The sequence below is a fragment of the Durio zibethinus genome, chromosome 14 (genome assembly GCF_047325235.1).
Source record: "Durio zibethinus cultivar Kanyao isolate XHJ-2024 chromosome 14, ASM4732523v1, whole genome shotgun sequence".
Classification (NCBI taxonomy): Eukaryota; Viridiplantae; Streptophyta; class Magnoliopsida; order Malvales; family Malvaceae; genus Durio; species Durio zibethinus.
In genome coordinates this window covers 19,544,764-19,567,934 of record NC_143175.1, presented here as the reverse complement: position 1 = coordinate 19,567,934, position 23,171 = coordinate 19,544,764, and the positions used below count along the sequence as shown (strand labels likewise).

Genomic DNA, 23,171 nt, shown 5'->3' with positions numbered 1-23,171 from the left:
AATTTTTTTCTAAAATGCCGTCTAAGTATTGAAACATTTAGAGTAATTTTTTATAAAAATTTTTATCTACTTTTTTTTAATAAAAAAAGACTTAATAAAAAGATAAGAAACAAGGTTTTTTTTTAATAAAAAATGAAAAATATTATTTGAGTTAGATTATAAGTATCATTTTATTGATTTTGAAAATAAATATGAATTGTCGAAGATGAAATTCTTGATAAATACAAGCAGTGATTCTTAAAAAATTTCTAAATGAAAAGGTTCTTTTTAATATTACTAAATATTAGAATACTTTTTAGAATTTTTCAATGCAAAGTTCTTATTTATTTTCAGGCAAAAGATTTAAAAAAATTTTTTTGTTGCAATAAGAAAAAATTATGGAAATTATTTTTAAATATCAAAATTAAAATTTTTTTGTCAAAATTAAAAGATAATACATGATTAATTTATATTAATTTTAAAATGAACGTTACGAGGATACTAATCTTTTTCAACACATAATCATACTTTCAAACTTATCTTTAATTTTAAAAATTAAAATTATTTTTTTGATAAATTTTAAATTAATTTTAAAATTTTATAAAAAAAAAAAAACTTTTTAAATATCCAATTACAATCTAATAAAAAAAAATAGTAACAATTCTCTCTGTGTTGAGATTTTTAAAACTTTCATCTAATGACACCAAAATTATTACGACACCCCCGACATAAAAGAATCTCACAGTTGATTAATTTGAGTTAATAGATGGTTAATAACTAATAAGCTAAAATATTATATCCAAAGTTTTTTCATCAAACTTAAACCAGCAAAATTAGTCGGTCTAGCTAGCTTCATTACCAAATATAGTCTAACCCTTGTATGAATAAGACAAAAGCTATCCTAATTTTTGGTTCATTATAAACTGTACTGACTAATAATAGTAGAAGGTAAGTGTTAGGAGTATAAATAATATATTAGTACTTATAAGTTATTCAAGTTTGATTCGAATAAAATTTAAATTTGATTCGATTTTTATCGAGTCAAATTCGAGTTCGAATAGTTTGACTTATCGAACGAATTGAGTTTAAATATTTTTATACCTGATTCTGATAGTTTATGAGCCTAATTAAGCTTTTGTATTTAAATATATTTTTATTATTTTAATTAATAAGATATCTCAAATTCGAGTTTAAGCACAAATAATCGAGCACTTATTGAATATAAAAATTAAGTTTATTTTTATATATTAATCGAATTTAATCGAGTAAGCTCAAATAACTCAAATTTTATTTTGAATTAAACTTGAGTTAAAAAAATAAAATTCGATCGAATTCGAATCGAATTTCGAATCTCAAATTTTAAATCAAATTCGAATTCGAATTTAAATTTAATACTACATTAACTTAAATTTGATCGATTATACCTTTAATAAATATTACGCTCACGCTATTTTTTGTGACAGAAAATTGCAAAAAGTGATGTGAAAATTAATTATCAAACACGGTAGATAACTAAATTAGGTCAACGTAAAGTCTGAGGATATCTTGACCAAATTAGTATATATAAAAAAATTACTGTAAAATGAACAACGGGTAGAGAAAGAAATCAACTAGGAACATGAGTGAGATGTACACTGCGCCTCTACTAGGTGGCAAAATTTTATTGGTGGTACAAAGTTGGCAAAATAAAAGAAAATCTAGGAAAATAGATCCCTTAAACCGACAATCTGAGACAGAAGCGAAACAACAGACACTGGGATACGATGAATAAAAAGGAAACAACATTCCCAAATTCGTATAAATTTCTATTGCCATCAAATTATTTAGTACAACGAAGTTAAGAACATCTTTATTTGAAACAATAGCTTCTGTTGGATTTGGCAGAAATAAATGTTGGATTTCTTTAGCTGCAGTTCACTGCAGTCTGGCGTATACTCTTGTTACAATATTCAAAACCTAAGGAAACATGCAAAAACTACATCAAAGAATTGTTTTCATTGAAATTCCATCACAGCATTGGCTGGAGCTCGTGTTTTCAAAAGCATTTCCTCGTACTCTTTTTCAGGATCTGATAGGGCAATGATCGCCCCTCCTGCCCCTATTGATGCTTCATTTTCATGTATGACAACTGTTCTTATCACAATATTGAGATCAAATGTCTGATTATAGGAGAAAAATCCAATGGAGCCAGAGTATATACCTCGGGAACAGCTCTCAATAGAATCTAAAATTTCCATTGATCTCAACTTTGGAGCCCCCGTCATTGAACCACCAGGAAATGCTGCCCTCACACAATCAACAGCACTAACATTTGACTGCTTCTTCCCCCTAATTGTACTCACCATAGTGTGAACAGTGGCATAAGACTCCACCTCCATGAGACGAGGCACATGAACAGTGCCAGGTTCACAGACACGACCAAGGTCATTCCTTAGAAGATCAACAATCATTAAATTTTCAGCCTGATCCTTTTCACTGTTTAAAGAGAGATAAAGAAAGAGTTAATTACTTAATTTCAGAAGAGGTACGGTAAGACATGAACAAAAATTCTCGCTCTAAATGCATCATGCTTCAATTATAGTTTAACAGGTCTGAAATCCAGTGAAACCAGCACATAACACCAGCTGCAGTTGATTTTTAACAAAAGTCATAAACAAATGCACCTGTGCTGAGACCCATAAATACTAATAGATCACTTCTGCTTTCATGATTTGTCAAGCCAGTAATTCAGGTAATATATTTCTTAAATTTTCTTCTCTGAAATCCAGTGAAACCAGCACATAACACCAGCTGCAGGTGATTTTTAACAAAAGTCATAAACAAATGCATCTGTGCTGAGACCCGTAAATACTAATAGATCACTTCTGCTTTCATGATTTGTCAAGCCAGTAATTTAGGTAATATATTTCTTAAATTTTCTTCTCTAAACTTAAATTCTAAAGTTACTGTCCAGTGCTCGGGATTTCCTTCAAACAGAAATGCATCAGAGAAAATCACTTATTGCATAGGGTCCAGCCTTTCTACAATCTGCAATCACCTAAACAACATGGGCAATGAGTGGGCCATTGCAGGAAGTTTTCACAGTATTCACTTGCTGTTTCTCTATGAACAATAGAACAGAAGTGACACGAGGATAAGCAAGAGTAGTGTCTGGTCAAAGAGGTCGTCATATAACTTTTCATTAAACAGGTTTTAGATGCTAGCCCACAAGTCTGATGCCTTCTATAGAGAAATCATTGTAAGCATACCATCTTCTTGACCATGTATTCCTTTTTCATTTGACTAGACAATAAGTAATTAAAACATCAAATTTTCAACTAAAAAATACTAGAGCAAAATGGGCCAAAGCAACAATAACTTTACTGTTGCTAGAATAGATTGAATCACCTGCACTGCAGTTGTAACTTGAGCCGTTCATCTTCCTCTAGTGTTGCACCACGAGCAATGGTCCCCTTAATTGGCTTTGCTTCTAGTATACCATTTCTATCCAGTCGTAAGAACCTCTCAGGAGAAGAAGAGCATATACATAAATTTTCCTTCGAAAAATTTAGCCATGCAGCATAGGGTGCTGGATTTTTCTCTCTAAGATGAAGATAAAGTCTGAAAGGATCTACTTTCCCAACACATTTTCTAATCTGAGTTGTTAGGCAGAGCTCATAGCTTTCTCCATCTTTAATATACTTCAGACATTTCTCAACATCTCTCATGTATTGCTCTCTGGATTTCTCAGAATGAAAGCCAGCTTTATGTGGAGAATTTGTCACATTTTGCAAACTCTGCTCATCTGACTTTCTTGTGGCAGAAGCTTTCAAGCTGACAAGCTTCTGTTCGGTATCATCCAACCATGTCTTAGTTGTATTTCCTTCATGCAAGGACAATATGTAAACATCATCAGAATGATGATCAATAACTACAAAGTTATCTGCAAAGAAAAAGCAAGCATCTGGAGTTGTGGATTTGTGACCACTAGATGCTGCACCACATTCTACTTTAAGATTATACCTGCATTTCAGAAAAAAAATCACTTTGGGAGAGCAAATTCATGTAAAGTGATAAAATTTCAGATCACAGCATGTAACACAAACTTTCAGATATACTCAAGGGACTGTCAGAGCCCAGCAGCACCAGTTGGGTGTGTTGGAATAAGAAAGTAGACATACAATAAGTAGGGGGAGGGCCAATAAAGTCACAGCTAGAGGTAAAATACGATTGTGCCTGTCAAGCTCAAGGAACATCCCTTCTCTTTTTTTTTTTGGGGGGGGGGGGGGGTGTGAGGGGAAGGGGGGATTGGGGTTGTTTTGGAGGGGAAAAGGGTTAATGACCGAAAAAAGTTAACATTTGTACAAATTACATACCCAATGTAACCAATAAATCCACCATAGAAGTCAAATGGCAGTCCTCCATAATCTTTTTCCTCACTACAGAGTGACAGAAGCTCCTGTTACATGAATCTAGCAATGAGAATTACCTAAACTTAACCATTTAATCATATAAATTAGAATGAAAAACAAATACAAATGTCAGAATGATCAGAAGATACACAAGCAACATATTACTATCATAAGCTTGGATCAGAAAATTTTTATTTTTCATAAACAAGTGTATACAATCATCTGGATAGATATCATATACACTTGCAGCATACAAATAACTAAACCAAAATATAATGGATTAATTTCGGAGATTTTATTTATTTATTTAATTTGATTAAGGTCTTTTAATTCCATGAATAACATTCCCACAGAGGCTGTCATATTAGACTTTTTGTGCAGATTAAGAGCTCTCAAAAATCTACTTAACTCCTCATATATTTTGCAATTCATATCAAGAATTACCTAAACATAAATCAGTAGAAGGGTAGAAGTGAAATTTTAAATATAATACTTTAACCTCTTGATAAGAACGTAATTTTGGGTTTTGCTATACAGAAGCCTATACAATCTTTTCAGGGTGGAATATAAACCACGATCTTATATAAGAAAATAATCCCTACGGGCTTGCTACTAATCATCAGCAGCAGAGAAATATTCCCAAGTTTTTCATTCTTCAGTAGATTTGAATTGGAATCACAGGATTTTAGGAGGACATCAGGTCAAGCCTTATCAAAATAAAGAACAATACATGATAAAAACTAAACTGATTATATTCACTTAATTTTGGGATCCTAATAGTCTTTTGAGTTTCAACTTTTGTTTCTTCAAAGGAGAATTTCTGGCAAGAGAGAGTTAGTTATGAGTACCTGATAAGGATTAGTCAGCTGCATTTTAGGGAATCATTTCCAGTCTTTGCACAGGTTAATGATATACTTCTAAGAGCACTACTCCCTTAGCATGAGGTGAGTAAACTAAATTTTACCTCAGCAAACAAAAGTAACTTTGATAGTTTTCTGTTTAGTAGTTTAATAACTTTTCTCAAATTCAACAAAGAATGGAAGGAAATCTTGTTCTATTTACTACTTAGATTTATAAATAACATAGATTTATAAATAACCAGGATAGTATTTTCAATTTTCAATTTACATACTCGTAACTTTGATTAGAGCTCTCTGATGTGCTGACCATGAATGAAGGATACACACCCATGAAAATAGATAAATACCTTGTTCAAATATTCAAAAAAACCTTCTTCCAAAAATGTGCTGGTGGTATAGCCTTCAGCATCTTCAATCAATAAATGACCTCCTCGTTTAGAAGCCACATCACTACAAAAGGAATGTTCTTTTGTTTAATTACCATATATGATATTAAATAATTAATGAAAATTTATAAGTCATTCTCCGCTACAAAAATGATCATTGAGCGAACAATCATGCAACAAGGGCATAGTAAAAGCTCAAAGAAAAACCAATAAATTTTGGAACCTCAAAAATTATGAAGACAATGAAATTTTGACTACATCAAATCAATGATGACAGAAATAGATTCTATCCAAACCTTTTGTCAGACAATCTGAAAGTTAATTGCTTCCAAAGAGATCCACCTTTAGCCCCCATGAATGAAAACCGTGCTCTTCCCTGAATGACAAAGAAAAAAAATTAAGATAGCAGAAAGAGGATAATCAATCTTAAATGTGTAAGAGGGCTGTGCCAAGAACACTATATAAAAACCATTAACAAACAAATTATGAAGCTTGTCAGTCAAATTACTTATTTTAGATGAAAATATTACATCTATATATTGTCAAGCCAAAATTAAAACATAGACCATTTGCTTCAGGCTACTTGGCTCTAAAGAGACTACTAAAAGCCGTTTTCATCTGCAAATCGAATAATTGAAATTTAGATCCAACAACTAATAATGCATTCTCTCTGAAATTTTGATTAAATTATGAACAAAAAGTATCCATGACTTCATCATTAGAAGATTGTGCAATAGAATATATTGTATATATTCTTTTATGCCCACCAATAGTTCAATTCCAGGCGAGAATAACACCTAGTCAAAAACTTTAATTCAGTCTGAATGTCAACAGTAAATCATGAATGTTATTTTAAATGTTAATTATAATATTTACAGCAAAACTTAGTTTTGATTTGTGGATGTGTGCTAACAATGAGTTCCACAACTTGCTTATTCATACAAATGTATATGTGTGTGTGTGTGTGTGTGTGTGTGTATGTGTGTGTGTGTATCTCACACATATATGTATTGGACTACAACTCCTGTCAAATAAATTCACTACAAACAGAACCCTAGATAAATTGCAGTGCTTAAATAACTAACAGAAAGGAAAAAAATGAATAAATGATTGAAAATTGCAATGTTTTGTTTGCAAGAAATTTCACTAATGATGAACTAACCTTCTCTGTTGATGAACTGTCCAACCAAAAAGTGTTTTCAGCCTTATTTCTCCCAAATAGTTCAGAAAATATGTTTCTTGCTCCACCAACTTCACTTGCCAAGTGATCAAACTTCCTCCACTTCAACTTTAGAAATTTAGCACCCATGTTTTGGGGCAAAATATTTACCATATCTAGAAAGCCTAAACTTCTCTTGTCTGCATCATGGATCACTGGTCCACCGCTACAAGCTTCTCCACTAAATCGAACATCAGGATTTTTTGCTGATTGCCCACCTGTAGAAACTGTTCCAAACAGTCTACTAGCATGGGGCACCTGCGTGGACGCTAAAACAAGTTTACTGCTCAGAGAAGCATATGCAAATCCAAAGGCACAGCAGAAGATGAAAAGCACCATCGAAAGCAGGTACCTCAGTCCATTCTATCAGACCAAAAGTAAGAGGCTGGTATATATCTTTTTCAGATATGTTAAAACACCATATTCCCCATAGGAAAATTATCTTTAATATTCCACAGACTATTATCCAAATTATTATTATATAATATGACCATCTCCAAAGAGTATGAACAGCCAAAATAGACTATTGTCTGTACCAGCATGTATCACAAGAAAAAGAGGGGTGAGGTTGGGCAGAAAGCAAGTTCACAACACAAGAATAGCAAAATTACATTTCTAAAAGGAATTCCGTTTTACCAGCATAATGAATATTTCTGTCACTGCTGAATGACGAACTCATTCGTAACCAATAATCCTTAGTTATTTCTCTAAAGTTCTTGAATATCTGTCTCCCATAAGTTGTTGCAACACTTTCTGGATGAAACTGAAGTAAAATTATGAAAGTCAAGAGAATGGCAGAAGAATTAGAGATAGAGAGAAAAAGGAAATGACAGTTTAGAACAAGTCAATCTTGGAGAAGACCTGAACACCATAATGAGGCCAAGTAGCATGCCTGATGCCCATGACAACTTTTCTGCTTTTTGTTCTATTAGCATTGCTGGAAGGCCAATAGCTTCCATTTTTCAGTTGTAATAAAATTGATCCAAAGTTTGCTTGCTGTCTCTCTCTCACATAAGCATCTGGGATGACATCAAACTTCTGGGTCTCAAGAAAAGAATGTGTGTCATCAGAAGACGTCCAAGCTATTGGTATGAGCTCTTTGGGGAAAGATTTTGTATCTATAACAAGTGAATGATATCGAACAACCTGAAAAGAAGAACAACCAACAGGGCTTAGAAATGACACAATTGTTCTTTAGGTTCATATCAGCTAGAAGTCTACAGCATTCTGATTAAGATGCAACCATCAGTTGTATAGAAATTAAAAGATGATAATTTTGCAGGAGTATGAATTTTGTTATCCCTCACTTATCATTCATACCAAGCAATAACTAGCAAGAATATAAACTATATACATACTAGTTAACATTCATAACAGGCGTGCATCTTATTCAGGGCTTTCAAGCAATTTTCATTGAGAGATAAGTTATCATTCTAGCTACTATTTCACATGCTGGTCGTGCCTAATTCATTGTATAGCATCTCACATTGTAATGAATTAAAAGACACAATGATTACCCAAAAAATTTAGAAATTCTAGATTATATGCCACTGCCTCATAGCAACTGATTAATATGACAACAGTGAAAGCACTACAGTGCTCCAACGACAACACAAAGCTCAACAGCAGCATGCAATGGAGCTTCAATGGAATTATGGAGACCATTATTTTCAAATTCAAGCTCTTTCAAATATAAGAGAAGGCTGACCTTGAATCCTGAATTTCTGCCAGAAGGAATATTAGCAAATAGCTTGCAGCCATTATGCTCGATTTCACTATACAGAACAAGGAACAAATAAGTGCCAAGGAAAACAACTTAATAATTTGAAAAGAAAAGGTTTTCCCTCATACTTGGAGGGAAGAAAACATGTTTGTGTGCATGTGTATAAATAACACTACCAAAGTCACAACTAATTATAGAAGTGAAAATTATCAAAACATGTTATGAAGCAAATTTTCTCCAAAATGGACATCCATCATTTTATTCTCATAGAGATCTTTCCATTATATAAGATTCAGATCAATTGATCAATTAAGCATCAAGAAAACAAGAAAACCTTGGAGTCATATTCTATCATACCTAAGGCGTCCATGGATTGGCTCAGATGCATGGATAATTTGAGCACCATGTGCATGACCTAGAGCCTGCCAAATCAAATTTCATCAATATGGAGAAACAGGCACTATTAAAAGAGAGTATATTGGTCAGAACTCAGAGTCTCAGAACACCAAGAACTTATAGATAACATGGAACCTTCACAGAAGTTTTTAACATAAAATAACATGTTGACTAAAACTGCACTTTTAGCCTTCTGGGTAAACACTCAAATCCAGTACAGAAAATCTCAAATGATAGATTGAATAATGAAACAGAATCATGCATCGGAACAAAGAATACAACTCTAACTGAAGGCCATCAAGATTGAATTGAACTGAATTGAAATGAAGGCATGTATAGACAAATTCAAGCATAACTGCATATTATGAAGAAGTGATAAAAAAGTTTATTCATTGAAAAAGGTAGTAAGTACATTTAAAATGTATGGAAAGGAAAAGAAATACCTGATGCCCAAGGCAAACACCCAAAATAGGGATATCCCAGCACTCTAGCAGCAGCTGAAGACACACTCCTGCCAATTTCAAAGTGGTTAATAAGGCATGGTTATAAAATGTTAATTCTAAAAAATTTGAGAATTCCAAATGCATGGCATTCTTCAATGTTATTCTTTTGGTTTGGGGAGATAATATCAGTTATGTTCATATAAGTAAAAAACTATTTGACTGCATTATATTCCTTCATATAGTATAGGATTAAGGTGAGAAGTCCCAAATTGAAGAAGCATATTGCAATTTACACTTGTCACCCCTTCCAATTATATGGCTAAAATCCAAATCTCCTATCCTCATAATTTTAAAGTCCACTATATGTCTTAATAACTTGAGAACTGTGTTTCTCTATTCTTTCAGTCTGCTACATTGCCAAAAAGTTCATAAATAAAAATTAACTTCTACTTCAAACAGTCTCACCTATATCTTCTGGGCATGTTGGAGAACCAGGTCCAGGTGATATAACAATATTATCAAATGCACCCTCCTCATACAAGAAATGGAAGATGTCATTCCATGTCCACTCATCATTTCGCACAACTACAGGGGGCACTGACACAATTACAGACCATAAGGAGAGATGTCAAAGACAGCTTCCACCAAGTTAACATTTAGTACTTCTTCAGTAACAAGAATTTATTCCATCATGCAGAATGAAGAAAACAATATAGAATATCGTTCTGGTTATAGGTGTAATCATTTACCCTAGTAAAACAGAGGAACAAAAGAATTCAGATGAGGGGTAACTTAAATACATCAAAACATCCAAAAACATTTCCGGACCATAACAAGCAGAACCACCCATTTGTTTCTGTGCATGGAAGCAAAATTTTGAAATCTCAACACAGAGACTAAAAGGATCAGAATATGCCCACAAACATCTATCAAAGACTTTTCTGTGTACCCCACTAGGGTTCATTAGGAGAACTCTATATGTTTCTTGTTGTCAAACAGCAAGATTTTTAGTTATTTACTACAGAATTGGATAGTCTAAATGCCAATGTTCTTCAGGTTAAAGTTACCACAAATGAAACCAATCTAGTGAACAGAATTTAAATACGAAATACTGTAAGTATATGCTATAAACATATGCACACACAAAGACACGCACAAGCAGGAAGGAGATAGAGAGAGACAACTTACAGCCATTAATGACACTTAGCTCCTGGTAAATATTGTATGTGTAACTATCATAGTTGTCAATCAATAATGTCCTCACAAATTCCAGCTTCTTTCTAGGCTCCTCTTTCCATTTCTTTCCCATGAATGATCCTTCTAAATGGCCAGGAACTAGATGGCTAGATTTTACCACTTTTCTAGCATCTGGATACGATGCTTGAACATAATGCTTTTTGATGTAACCACCAGCCCTTAAGAAAGATTTAGATGCCACTAGATTTGCCTTTGCATTCTTCAAACCCTCTACATTGGGATATGTGATTTCAGAAGAAGAACATAAAGTGAAGCTCATTTTTTACCTCGAAAGGGAGGTTTGGTAACAATGTTCACAAAACCCTTTATCTACGCTTTCTGCGAAAGGAGGAGTCTTTCTAATTAGATTTTCTATAAACTTACCTTCTAAGTATATACATTTTAAAATCACAGTGACTAATAGACAATGTTACAGCACTAACAGAAAAAAGAAAACCCAGTTGATCAAGAGTTCTAAAATTGCACAAAAATGACCTTTCATTAATAGATATACAAATATATCAACATAATATATATATATATATATATATATAGACATACCCACACAAAAAATCAGCATAAATTATACTACTAAGGTCCATCAAAGACAAAAAAGTACCCTTTTTCAATAAATATAAAGAGAACTCTTCTTCCAGAAAACAGCAAGAGATCCAAAATAAAGCAACAATCTAACTCAACTACATGCAATAGCAAAGGGTGTCCAAAATTTACGGATTCAAAAGAAAGAAGCAACCTTTGAAAAGAAAAATCCCTTCCTTCTCAAATCATTAAATAACATCATAAAAAAATGTCATTAAAAGGCTAAAAAATTGAAACTTGATAAGCAGATCTGACAGGCAAAGAAAGAAACAATAATCTAGAGAAGGTGAAAGAAAAACCTTAAAAGAATTTCAGAACATAGACTTGATGATTGGAGAGAGTGTTTGCTGGTGCATTCGTGTGGTGAAATAATGGTTAAGGAGAAATAAGAGGATAGAAAGAGAGGACTTTGAAATTGGTGGAGATGAGGAAGCCGCCTAACACGGCAAAAGGAAAAAAAATACAGAAAGGCCAAAAAAGAGTGGAACCTGGAGTTTGCTTTCGGCCGTTGGAGTATTGGACCCACTTGATTTTGAGCTACTTTTAATCTATTGCACCTTCCAAATGAAAAGTCAAAATATGATGTACTGCGGTGATTTTATATAAATATATATATATATATATATATTACCAATTTCCAACTCCAAGAAAAGTCCTCCAGTCATTTAAAAATTACAAAATATTGAAAAAAAAAATCTCTAGAAGCATAATTTTTTTTGTATTTAAGTATAGTTTATTTTTTAATTCAGTGATGAAATTTAAATTCTATTCTTTAAGAGCACAAATATATATGCCTTATATAATTAAACTCTTAATAAATGCATATATATATATTAAGCTCAAAATATTGTTTGAATCCTTATTTTCCAAACTAGTGTTTAATTATTTTAGAAAAAAAACTAGTATTTAATTATATATGGCGTGAAGTTTTTTTTTTCTCTTTTTTTTTTCATTACTTAAAGAGTTTTTTGATAGATTTTGCAAAAGAATCTTAAACTTTAAAATTATGTTTAAAATTAAACTTACCAATTACTGCATGATCTATTAATAAAATATCAAAATTTTAATTTTAATAATTAAATTTAAATTTTAACAATTTCAAATATTAAAAAAAGCTAACAAAAAGAACTAATAACTGCATATCTAAATTATATGTTTAATGATGAATTTTAAAAAAATTTATGACGTAATGAAAAAGTGAGAAAACAAAAACACATAATAAAACAGGGAACATTGAGTTTAGGATTTAGATGTTGTTCGAAAGATTATTAGCTAACTAACTTTTGTTTTTTATTATTTATTTATTTATTTATTTATTTTCCCATCGCTTTCTTTAACCAACTTCACTATTGTTGGTGGGTTGGTGGCTTTTCTATTTGTTTGAAAATGGGCTGGTAGGTCAATGGTAGAGTGACATCCCAAATCTTTTCACTCTTTTTCGATTATCAGTACTTTCATATGATTTTATTTTTATCTTATTATTTGTTTGAATAAGTGGAATGGAATTTTGCATCACAAAGGAATTTAAGTGATTTGTTTTTTTTTTTTAATATCGGGAATGAATACTTAAAGTAAACCAAGCTTTTCGAATAAGGAAATATATTTACTTACCATTACATTATATGTTTAGATGAGGAAGTGGAAATATTTATATAACATTCATACTTAAAAAAAATTACTTCTCACTATATGGAGGGTAAGGTTGAGAAAGAAGCTAATGTGATATAAATTAGATCGTGTTTTAAAATATAATATCTGAGTTAATACTGAATTAATAATTTTAAAACATAACATAATTTATGGAAAAAATCTAATAAACTCAACACAACGGAACTCTACTTAAATTGTAAGTATTTTTTTTTTCTAATTTGTCAAATGAGTAAAACCTGTCATAGTCTTATAACTCATATTTCATCATTTTTTTAATGAAAAACCCATAAAAAGAACATTTCTCAACAATATTAAGCAATTTAAAAAATTTACACAAATCCTACCACTTATGTAAGTGCATTTTATTAATTAAAATTAAACAAAATATAATACTAATATCCATTGATAAAATAATATATATTTTTTATTAAAAAAAAGCATAATCCTTAAAAAAAATTAATGCGAAACTAAAATATCTATATTTTAATAAAATTTTCTTAACCAACTAAAATAATATATATTTTGAATGAGATGAAGTGGAGCTTGAGCTTAAATTTTGTAAACTCGAGCCCATGCTTGAAGAAAATAGCAAGTCATTACAAGTTGGGCCTCCAACCATAGACAAATAGGGAGGCCATCAAAACGATTTAAGAAAGAGACACTTGTGGCAAAGTATGTGTATTTTGTTGGAAGGAAAAAAATAAAATGAACAAAGGGTCATTATTGCATTTACTCGAAGGTCACAAACGACAAACAAAATCTATTGACAATTATACATGCAGTATTATAACAATGTTAATGATATCCTAGTTAATAAATCTTTGATTTTGAACGGAATTGCCGTTGACGAAGTCATAAAAAAAATCAAAATCAAAATTGTAGGACTATTTTCTATAAATAAAATTAAAAAAACAAAAAAGAGAGAGGGATCAAACTTGTATGACTCCGTTGGACGGTCAGACCATGACTAAGTGTGTTTCTTTTGAATGGACCATATATATATATATATATATATATCATCATCATCATCATCATTCATTCCATTGAGTTGAAATTTTGAATAAAATTAAAGGTTGATTGGTTTCATTCAAACTAGACCCATACATCCATCAATGTATGTCAATATAAAGTTAGTCTAAGAAAGGTAAAAATACACGAAACTGACGGATTTTGACTCGATCCAATCTCTTAGGGTCGATTTTTTTTTTAAAAAATCGGATATCGGGTTGGATAGCATAAAAAATTTCGGGTCAGGGTCGGATTTTAAGCAAACCCGACCCGATATATATAAATTTTTTTTTTTAATTTTATATTTAATTTTATATATTTATATATATATTTAATTTTATATATTTTTATATATATTTAATTTTATATTTATATTTAAAATAATATTTTATTAATTTCAGGTCCGATCGAATTTTATTTTATACAACATTGAATCGAGTCAGGTTCGGGTATTAAAAATAAAAAATTTGTCAGGTTGATATAGGTACGAATTTTATATGTTTAAAGTTAGATCGAGTTCGAGACGAACAAAAACTTGACCTGACCTGACCCGTTACCATCACTAACCCGATCTCATGTTTTCCCCAATTTTCCTCTGCTGTTTTTCTCCTTAATAATTTGTTGGCATTCACTAAGTAGAAAATATGCTATGTTTTGATCAAGACTGACATGAATCTCTGATCAACCATAGGTTAATTTGTCGTCATTTAATTTTAATGTTTTCTTCATAATAATTACTGATTTTGAATTTGATATATCATTATTCATAGAATACAATGTAGTATCAAATTTAACGGTTGAATTAAAAATATAAACTATTATACAAAAAACAATGTAACTTTTTATTTTGATATCATTTTCTCTCCTTTCTTCTTGTGACCTATTATTTTCAAGTGTTTTCCAAAAAAAAAATTTTTTTGGTATGTAAGCTTAAAAATTTTCTGATTTATGCTAAAGCAAAAAGGTTGTGATCGGTTTTAAGTTTTTAACTATTCAAAAACCTGATTAGTTGCTGAAATAACAATTTATTACCTAAAGACACACGGACGTGGGTTCTAATTCTGTCGTCTCTCTTTCCTTTTATATGGGCATTTGCCCTCTTATAAACCAAAAAAAAATTATTGCCTAAAATTAATTTATAGATGAATTATTGATCTCCTTAAAGACAATAAAACATAGCCAAATATGAACGATGAATCCCTATCAGGAGACAAACTCTTTCCTTTTTCTTTTTTTTTTTTTGTAAATTGACAAACTTGAGCGTTGAGGTTTGGTTGGAAAATTAATTGACAAATATTTTAATACAAGTGGCCTAAACCACTAGACAAAAGATCTACCAATTGCAGACCATGTTGCATAAAAAAATGTAAATTATAAATAAAAGAGACTCAAAATTAATTATCCATAAAATAAGATAGAAAAATGGAAATAAATTTTGATTATTTATTGAACGAATTTGAAATTTTTTTTTTTTAATTACGTGCATAAATTCGAAAATTTGTGACTAAAGTTTAAAGGTAAGAATTATTAAAATAGTATTTCTCAATTTATTATTCAATTGAACCAAATAAACTCAAAATCAACCCAAAAAATTTTAATAAAATATAAAATATTTTATAACATCAAAGATCTCATTATAATAAAAATATAATTTGATAACCTAAATTTCATGCAATAAATAAAGAAATTTTTATTTTTATTTTTTTAATAAAAGTTTAGAGCTTGTTTAAATTTAATCCCAAATTGCTTTTACATATTCCAGCTTGATGACATTACAATTAAAAAGTATAGAGTTCAAATCTGAAAAAAAAAAGAAGAGAAAATAAAATTTATGAGATAATGTAATGTAGTGCTATGAGTAAATGTGTAATTAATTGAGTTTGAGTTGATATAATATTAAATTTGAGATTGAGTTTAACTTGAAATTTAAGACTCGAAATTCGATTTTAATTCGATCGAGTTTTATTATTTTAGCTCGAACTTGACTCGAAATAAAAATTGAGTTATTTGAGCTCACTCAATTAGGCTCGATTAATATGAAAAAATAAATTTAATTTTTATATTTGATAAAAATTCGATTATTTATGTTTGAATTTGAATTTAATATATTTTATTAATTAAAATAATAAAAATATATTAAAATAAAAAAAATTTAATTAAGCTAGTGAACTATATAAGTGAGTATAAAAATATTTGAACTCGATTCGATTGATAAATCGAGCAATTTAAGTTATAATTCGATTCGATAATAATCAAATTGAATTCAAATTTTATTTGAATCAAACTCGAATAATTTAGAATATTAATATATCATTTATGTTCTTAGCTATGAGCCCAAAAAATCATCTATATAAAAATTCATATATCGGTACAATTCCACAACCTTATAATCTCTGTTAATAATTTTGTTCATATTGTTGAATCCAAGCCTCTGTACAGGCTTTTCTATCTGTTCCTGCTTATGTTCAGACTTTCTTATATTGTCACATAATTGGTTATGGGTATTTTTGGTCTCCAACAAATACTGACAAAATGAATAAACAAAAAAAAAAATCAAAAGAGTATTTAATTATCAACATCGACAGCGGCCGCCCCCGTGTTGATTGAATCCAATCCAAGGGAGTTAAACACAACAGAAAAAGGATGATAAAAAGATCGCAGCCGTCCAATTTTTCATTTATTGCATTGTCATCCAGTTTTTATTGATGACTGACTGCGCCCATTACATAGTAATACTCAAATTGGAAAAAGAAAATATTTCTTTTTCCATTGTCTCTCTATATAAAGGAGTTTTGAAGCTAAATCTCCGACTGGCATCTGATCTCTTTCTTTTTCTCTTCATTTTTCATTTGATCTCCGATGATTTTGATGGATCATCGATCATGGAATGAAAGCTTGAGTGCGTAAATAAAAAAAACTATATCGTAAAGATATTACAAAGTTGATCCAACACCATGAATTTCTGTTTTTCGAGATTAAATTGTTTCTCTTCTTCTTCTTCATCAGAAACCTGTTCCGACGCTCAAGGTAGGTATATTAAGAATTTTGTTTCTAAAAGGAATAATTTTTACTTCACATCATCTTTCTCTGATGCAAAAAATGGGGAAAAATATATAATTGCATGACTTTGAAACCTTTCGATTCTTGTCTAAGCTTCATCTACAAGTGAATGCTTTCGGAAAAAACATGTATTTCTTTCATGAATATATAAAATCTGTTCTATAAGTTGATGCTTTTGCATCATCAAGTTGATCATGTAGTTCTTTCTTCTTCTTTTTTTTTTTTTTTTTTTTTTTATAAGTGTAGATCTTTTTTCTTCGTTTTCTTTTATTAAGTTTAATTTTATTTTTGAACAAGTAACTTATAGGTTTCCTGTGTATATTGGGTATGGGAGTTTTGATTTTTTTTTTTTCCATATTTTCCATGTTTTCATGCTTTCTTCTAGGTTTGGGTTTGATATGGTAGCCTTGCAACGTTTCCTTTTTTTTTTTCCAACATATATACATATTATATAATTATTTAGGTGGTGTTAACATGTGCAACCTTTATGAACGTGGAAAGAGAAATATAAAATGTAAAAACTGCAAAGAGATTGAAAAAGAGTATTCAAACCTAACTTTTCCTTTCCTCCCTTTGTAAACCAACTATAGGATTCACATTATCATTCCCCAAGAATGCAATTATATATCGCATTCATCATCACATGTAATGCATGTTGATTAATTAATCCATCAAACTTGCCTAAAGTTTTTTGTTTTTTTTTTCTTTGCCAAAACTAAGTTTAAATCATTGAGATTATGACTTAAGAGTGATTAAAAAAAAGAAAGAAGATGAAAGGCAACAGCAATAAATGCGCTGCTGCATTGTCCAAGGGGAATGAATGAATGGATATAGCCTTTTTTTAGTAGTAACAAATACAATAATTTTCTTTTGTTTTATTATTAGGTTTAAAGTATCTTTTATGTTATAAGTTGACTCTCCAATTATTCATGCATTGTGGTCACCATCATCATTTATATATATATATATATATATATATAATGTTAGTTTTTAGTTGGGGGTTTAATGATTATATGATGGTTTGTTAATTTGGCGAACTACTCATGGCCCCAGGTTCACAAACTGGAAACTTTCATACTTTCTTGTATGATGAATTGAAAATCGCAACCGATGAATTTCGATCTTCCAATAAAATTGGTGAAGGTGGATTTGGTTCTGTCTATAAGGTACCTTTTCTTTTTTTTTTTTCCTTAACATTTATAAATTAGGCATTGTTGTATAGTATGTACTTATACACCATATCAAAATCACATTCCACTAAATTATTCTCCTCTTTTGAAGACTTTTCTTAATACGTAATTATTGACCTAACTAACAAAAAAAAGATCATAAATCAGCATACACTTTTATTTATCAATTTCTTGCATTTTTATTTGTTGAATCTACTTTTGACATGATAATTATATATTTTTAAGAACACTATCTTTCAAAGAACTATTAATTAGATATCATTGACTTTATATTACTATTAGGTGGTTATCATTTATCACAGGCTTATTATGTATAATAATAATTATAATGTATAGTAAGTTCTATTTTGTTATCATTATCATAGCAATTTTTTTCCTAGTTTTTAGTAGGTGTAGTTATCGTGATAGAGGAAGAAAAAATAGCATTTTTTTGTTTGAGCCGCCTCAGTGGGCTGGAACCCCACTTCCCACGTTTATGAACTTTCAAACTTAAGACAATACCAACTTTTGTTTTTGTTTGCCAATCAAGAAATCAGTTTATATTATTTTTAAAAAAATCAATCTGTATTAGATAGTGTATAAATTTTGTACACCATTAGTAATAAAAAATGATATTATCTTATCAATAATCAAATATAAATTTTTATAAACTTTTAAAATAAATAAATATTTAATTAAAAATTTTTTTCTTATTAATGAGATAATATTATTATATTTACTGTTAACATATAAAATTTATATATTGATAATGTATCAAATATAAAATTTTTTAAAAATTTCTATTTAGCTAATTAACGTTGTTTTGATTTGGACTTTAAAGGGGAAACTAAAAGATGGAAGAACAGTAGCTGTGAAGGTGTTGTCAGTAGAATCAAAGCAAGGGGACAGGGAATTCATGTCTGAAATAGCCTCAATATCAAATATTAGCCATGTAAATCTTGTTAAACTCCATGGTGGGTGCATTGATGGACCCTCTAGGATTCTTGTTTATGAGTACATGGAAAACAACAGTCTTGCTCAAATCTTACTAGGTATTTTCTTTCTTCTTCTATTCCCATCTCATCTTATATATCCTTCTTCTTTTTCATATAAAGTTGTTAGTAAAAATTGACTGATTGTAGGAGGGGAGAAAAACAGAGCAAACCTCAGTTGGAAATCAAGGAAAGAAATTGCCCTAGGGATTGCTCGGGCACTTTCATATATTCACGAGGAGGTGAAGCCACATATTGTGCATCGAGATATCAAACTTAGCAATATACTTTTGGATCAAAATTTCACTCCCAAAGTTTCAGATTTTGGCCTCTCCAGGCTATTTTCAGAGAATATCACTCACCTTAGTACTGGAGTTGCTGGAACATTGTAAGTATTATTTCTCTTCTTTTCAAGTTATATTATTTCTCACCCCCTTTTCCCCATCAAAGTTGTCACAACTTAATTTTTCTGATTCATTTTTAAGTTTAATTTTTAAAAAAAATTGAATGAAATAGTTTTCAGATATATATTTAAAATTCAATTGAAATAAAATATTTAATCAATTCTAGTCAAAATTGAACATTTTTGAGAAATGAAAAGTCAAAACGTGGCAACTTTCTTAGGACAAAATTTAAGCATTCGCTGTGAGTTCCTAAAGTTTGGACTTTGGAGCTTAATGATGGCTTCTTAGGAAGCAACACATGAGCTTCTATTACTTAAATTGAAACTAATTAACTATGTATGGGATTGATTAATTCTCCTCTTAAAATACTTTACAAACCAAATAATTCTAAATCTATTCTTTTAAAAGTCGTTTACTCCTACAAAGTCATAAATCAAAGATTAAAATGTTCTACATGGACGAATTATTAATTAGCCTAAAAAAACGTAGAAATTAACCAATTAATTAATTTAACTCCTGTGCATGAATTTTATTTTATTTTTCCAATTGCAATATTTTGCTTGGAATATAGTGGCCCAAGATTATAAGCTTCTAGTAAAAAAGAAAATTTTCGTTTTTTTTTTTTAACTTTTTTTTTCCTTTTCTTTTGTATCAAAGAGGTTATCTTGCTCCTGAATATGCTTTAAGCGGACACTTGACACGAAAATCAGATGTTTATAGTTTTGGAGTATTACTTCTAGAAATTGTGAGTGGGCGGACGGCGATAGACTTTGATGTAGAACAAGGAGAATTCTTCCTTGTTGAGAAGGTATGCACTCTTGTTACTGTATTGTTGAAAGATAAAATGAAAGATTAAAATAAAATAATAAATACAGAGAAAAAAAAATTGAAATGTGTATATATATATATAGATACACACACATATATAAAACAAGTTCAGAAATCATAAATAGAATTTAAAATGATCAAAGTGGATCTGAATTTAAAAAAACATGTTCAGTTTATCCGAATTTAAATTTAATTTAATATGTTTTGATAAAAAAATAACAACTTAATTTTAATTAATTAAATCCAAAATAATACAAATTGAATTAATTTGGTTTTATATCTTAATAATTTAAACTTTAAATTATTAAAACTTAAAACGAAATTCTTTTTAATAAAAAATTATTTGATCCAAATCTAACTCCACCTGTCCAATTATCACCTTTAAATGAAATCATATAGTATAATCGTCCAATGGAGAATTACGGTAAACAAAAAGTTTAATTTTATTATCTCAACATATTATTATATGAATAAATTGACCGATACCTTATTTACCATGATGAAAATAAATGAATTTAGTAGTCACATAGTACGACCGTATTAATATATAAATAGAAAGGAGAAAAAAAATTACAATACAAGATTAATTCAGCCATTATCGACGACACCCTCAAATTCTAGACAAACTATAGGCTTTAAAAATTAGTATGTAATTTCATTTTTTTTGTTACTTTAATTTTATCTTTAGAGGGGCAAAATAGATAAGTCTAGTATCCTATAAAGGGAACTTTCCAATCACGTTAATTCATGGCACAATTTTATTTGTTATGTGACACCTTAACAAACATTTTAATTGTATGTAAACCTGCCCACCGTCTAAATTTCGCAGTCATAATCTGTAATAGTTGATTGAATTTTCTTTCTCAATAAAGTGACTTTTGACTATATATTTTACATATAAAAACAAATTTGACAATAAAGGGTTACGAGCAAAATCTTTTGAAAGTGATATTAATAAACATTCATTTCTCAATTTTTTTTTGTGGGGTCAATCATTTGCTATCTGTCTGCCACCGGCGGCCAACAATTGGCATTGCCTATTCAACTATATTTATATATATATATATATATATATAGTTGAATTTCAATTAGGCTTCAAAATCCCACAATTCTATTCTCAAGATTTAAAAATGAAAGATTCAAAATTGCTCTGGATATAAACGCCGAAATGTTCCTTGAATACATGCGATTGAATGATAAAAAACAAAAACTTAATCAGTCTGTATGTTATATATATACAATTATAGGGCAAATTTAACTAATGAAAACTATGCTTTTCCATGCAGGCATGGGACATGTACAAATCAAACAAGCTGGTGCAGCTGGTGGATCCAGTATTGCTGCTAAATGGGAGCAGCTTCTCGGTGCAAGAAGTGGTTCAATTCCTCAAGGTGGGATTGCTCTGCGTACAAGAGAAATGTGGGCTTCGGCCTTACATGTCGGAGGCGATTAAGATGATGTGCAATGAAATCGACATGGATGAGTTGCAGATGTCAAATCCAGGGCTCATCACCAATATCATGGATGTCAAAGTAGGAAATAGACGTTCTTCATCTTCAAGCTTTCCCAAATTGTTAAGCCCTCAGTTACATTCTATATAAAAAGTAGAAGATCTTACTTTGATTTTGCTTAGCTTTTTTTTTTTTTTTCTTTTTGTCATTCCAACTCATGATAGATTGTTCGTAAATAGTTCTTTTTTGGGAGGGGAAATCAAATTAAAAACCAATGTTAATTTTACATTACTATAAATCTTAATCAATATCCATGGAGAAATATTCTGAGCAACATAATCCAAGTTCTATCTTTGTTATTATTATATATTAAATTTTGATTATTAAAATTAAAAATCAAATCTGATACATAGCTTAAATAGTTCATATACCTCTCTTAAGAGATGGATAAGTCGAGATTCAATTATCATTTCTTACAAAATTTTCTTCCCTAATTTCTTTGAACACTTATTCTCTTTTATATAAAAAATTAAAAATTCAGTACTCTATAAACAAAATACATGATTGTTGATTTTCTATCATTGTTTTTATGTATGTCAGTTCACCGTATTTTTACAAAAATGCAAAACTGTTTTGACTGCTCACAAAAACTTAATGTCTATAAATCTTTTATTTATTACATGCATGGGTAACATTTCTGCAGTTGGAATGTACAACTGATGTAGAAAATAGCATCACACTTTACATTATATAAGTAGATAACTGTTTTTTTACGGACATTTGCAGTAATTCATTGTGAATTTTCACTCTCTTTTTTCCGTGGGATGTTGAAAAAAATAATAACACTTTTATCGAGGGTTAAATATAAAAGTAGTCATTGTATTATATATTTTTTTATTAATTTGATATCTAAGAAAATAAAGGTTTTAGTTTGATACCTTAACTTTTATTTCATTATTCATTTTAGTATATGAGACTAATAGTATTAGTTAATTTGTTGATGTGACATAAACATTTAATAAGTTGTAGATATGTATAAAAAAATTCAATTAACATTATATCATCAATTATCACGTCAATATTAAAAATATTTCAAAAAATTCATAAAAATTAAAAAAAAAATCTAATTCTCTTAATTTTCAAAAATCATAAATATTTTAAAAATTATAAAAAAACTAAAATATTTAAAATTTTTTTAAGAAATATGAAAACATAAAAATTCAAAAAATATCAAAATTTTAATAAAAATAAAAAATTAAAAACATGAAAATTTTAATAAAAATTTTTTTCTTAAAATTCAAAAAATTCACAAAAATTAAAAATAATAAAAATCTAAAATTTTTTGAAAAAAACTAATTTTTTTTTAAATTGTCAAA

The 23,171-nt window shown here is 29.6% G+C and overlaps 2 protein-coding genes across 3 annotated transcripts; one reads left to right on the top strand and one right to left on the bottom strand.

The window, feature by feature from the left end:
* Nucleotides 1–1,743: 1,743 nt before the first annotated feature.
* On the bottom strand, nt 1,744–11,748 carry EMB1997 (para-aminobenzoate (PABA) synthase family protein). 2 transcript variants are annotated; one of them, XM_022886740.2, is made up of 14 exons: nt 11,533–11,748; nt 10,586–10,972; nt 9,863–9,994; nt 9,398–9,465; nt 8,916–8,980; nt 8,544–8,610; nt 7,697–7,981; nt 7,472–7,598; nt 6,779–7,104; nt 5,913–5,992; nt 5,578–5,680; nt 4,335–4,417; nt 3,367–3,981; nt 1,744–2,454 (listed from the first exon to the last, which is right to left on the bottom strand). In XM_022886740.2, the coding sequence occupies exons 2-14, from the start codon at nt 10,911–10,913 to the stop codon at nt 1,974–1,976; spliced, it is 2,760 nt and encodes a 919-aa protein (XP_022742475.2). In that variant the 5' UTR covers nt 10,914–10,972; nt 11,533–11,748; the 3' UTR covers nt 1,744–1,973. The 2 variants fall into 2 exon arrangements, with proteins under 2 accessions (XP_022742475.2, XP_022742476.2); XM_022886741.2 differs by having other exon boundaries at nt 10,586–10,864; nt 11,533–11,662.
* A 4,914-nt stretch (nt 11,749–16,662) lies between these two features.
* Nucleotides 16,663–22,081, top strand: LOC111294409 (putative serine/threonine-protein kinase). Its single transcript, XM_022887703.2, has 6 exons — nt 16,663–16,918; nt 18,005–18,117; nt 18,962–19,172; nt 19,263–19,500; nt 20,174–20,324; nt 21,631–22,081. Exons 1-6 carry the CDS (start codon nt 16,846–16,848, stop codon nt 21,943–21,945), a joined length of 1,101 nt encoding a protein of 366 aa, XP_022743438.2. The 5' UTR covers nt 16,663–16,845; the 3' UTR covers nt 21,946–22,081.
* Nucleotides 22,082–23,171: the final 1,090 nt, after the last annotated feature.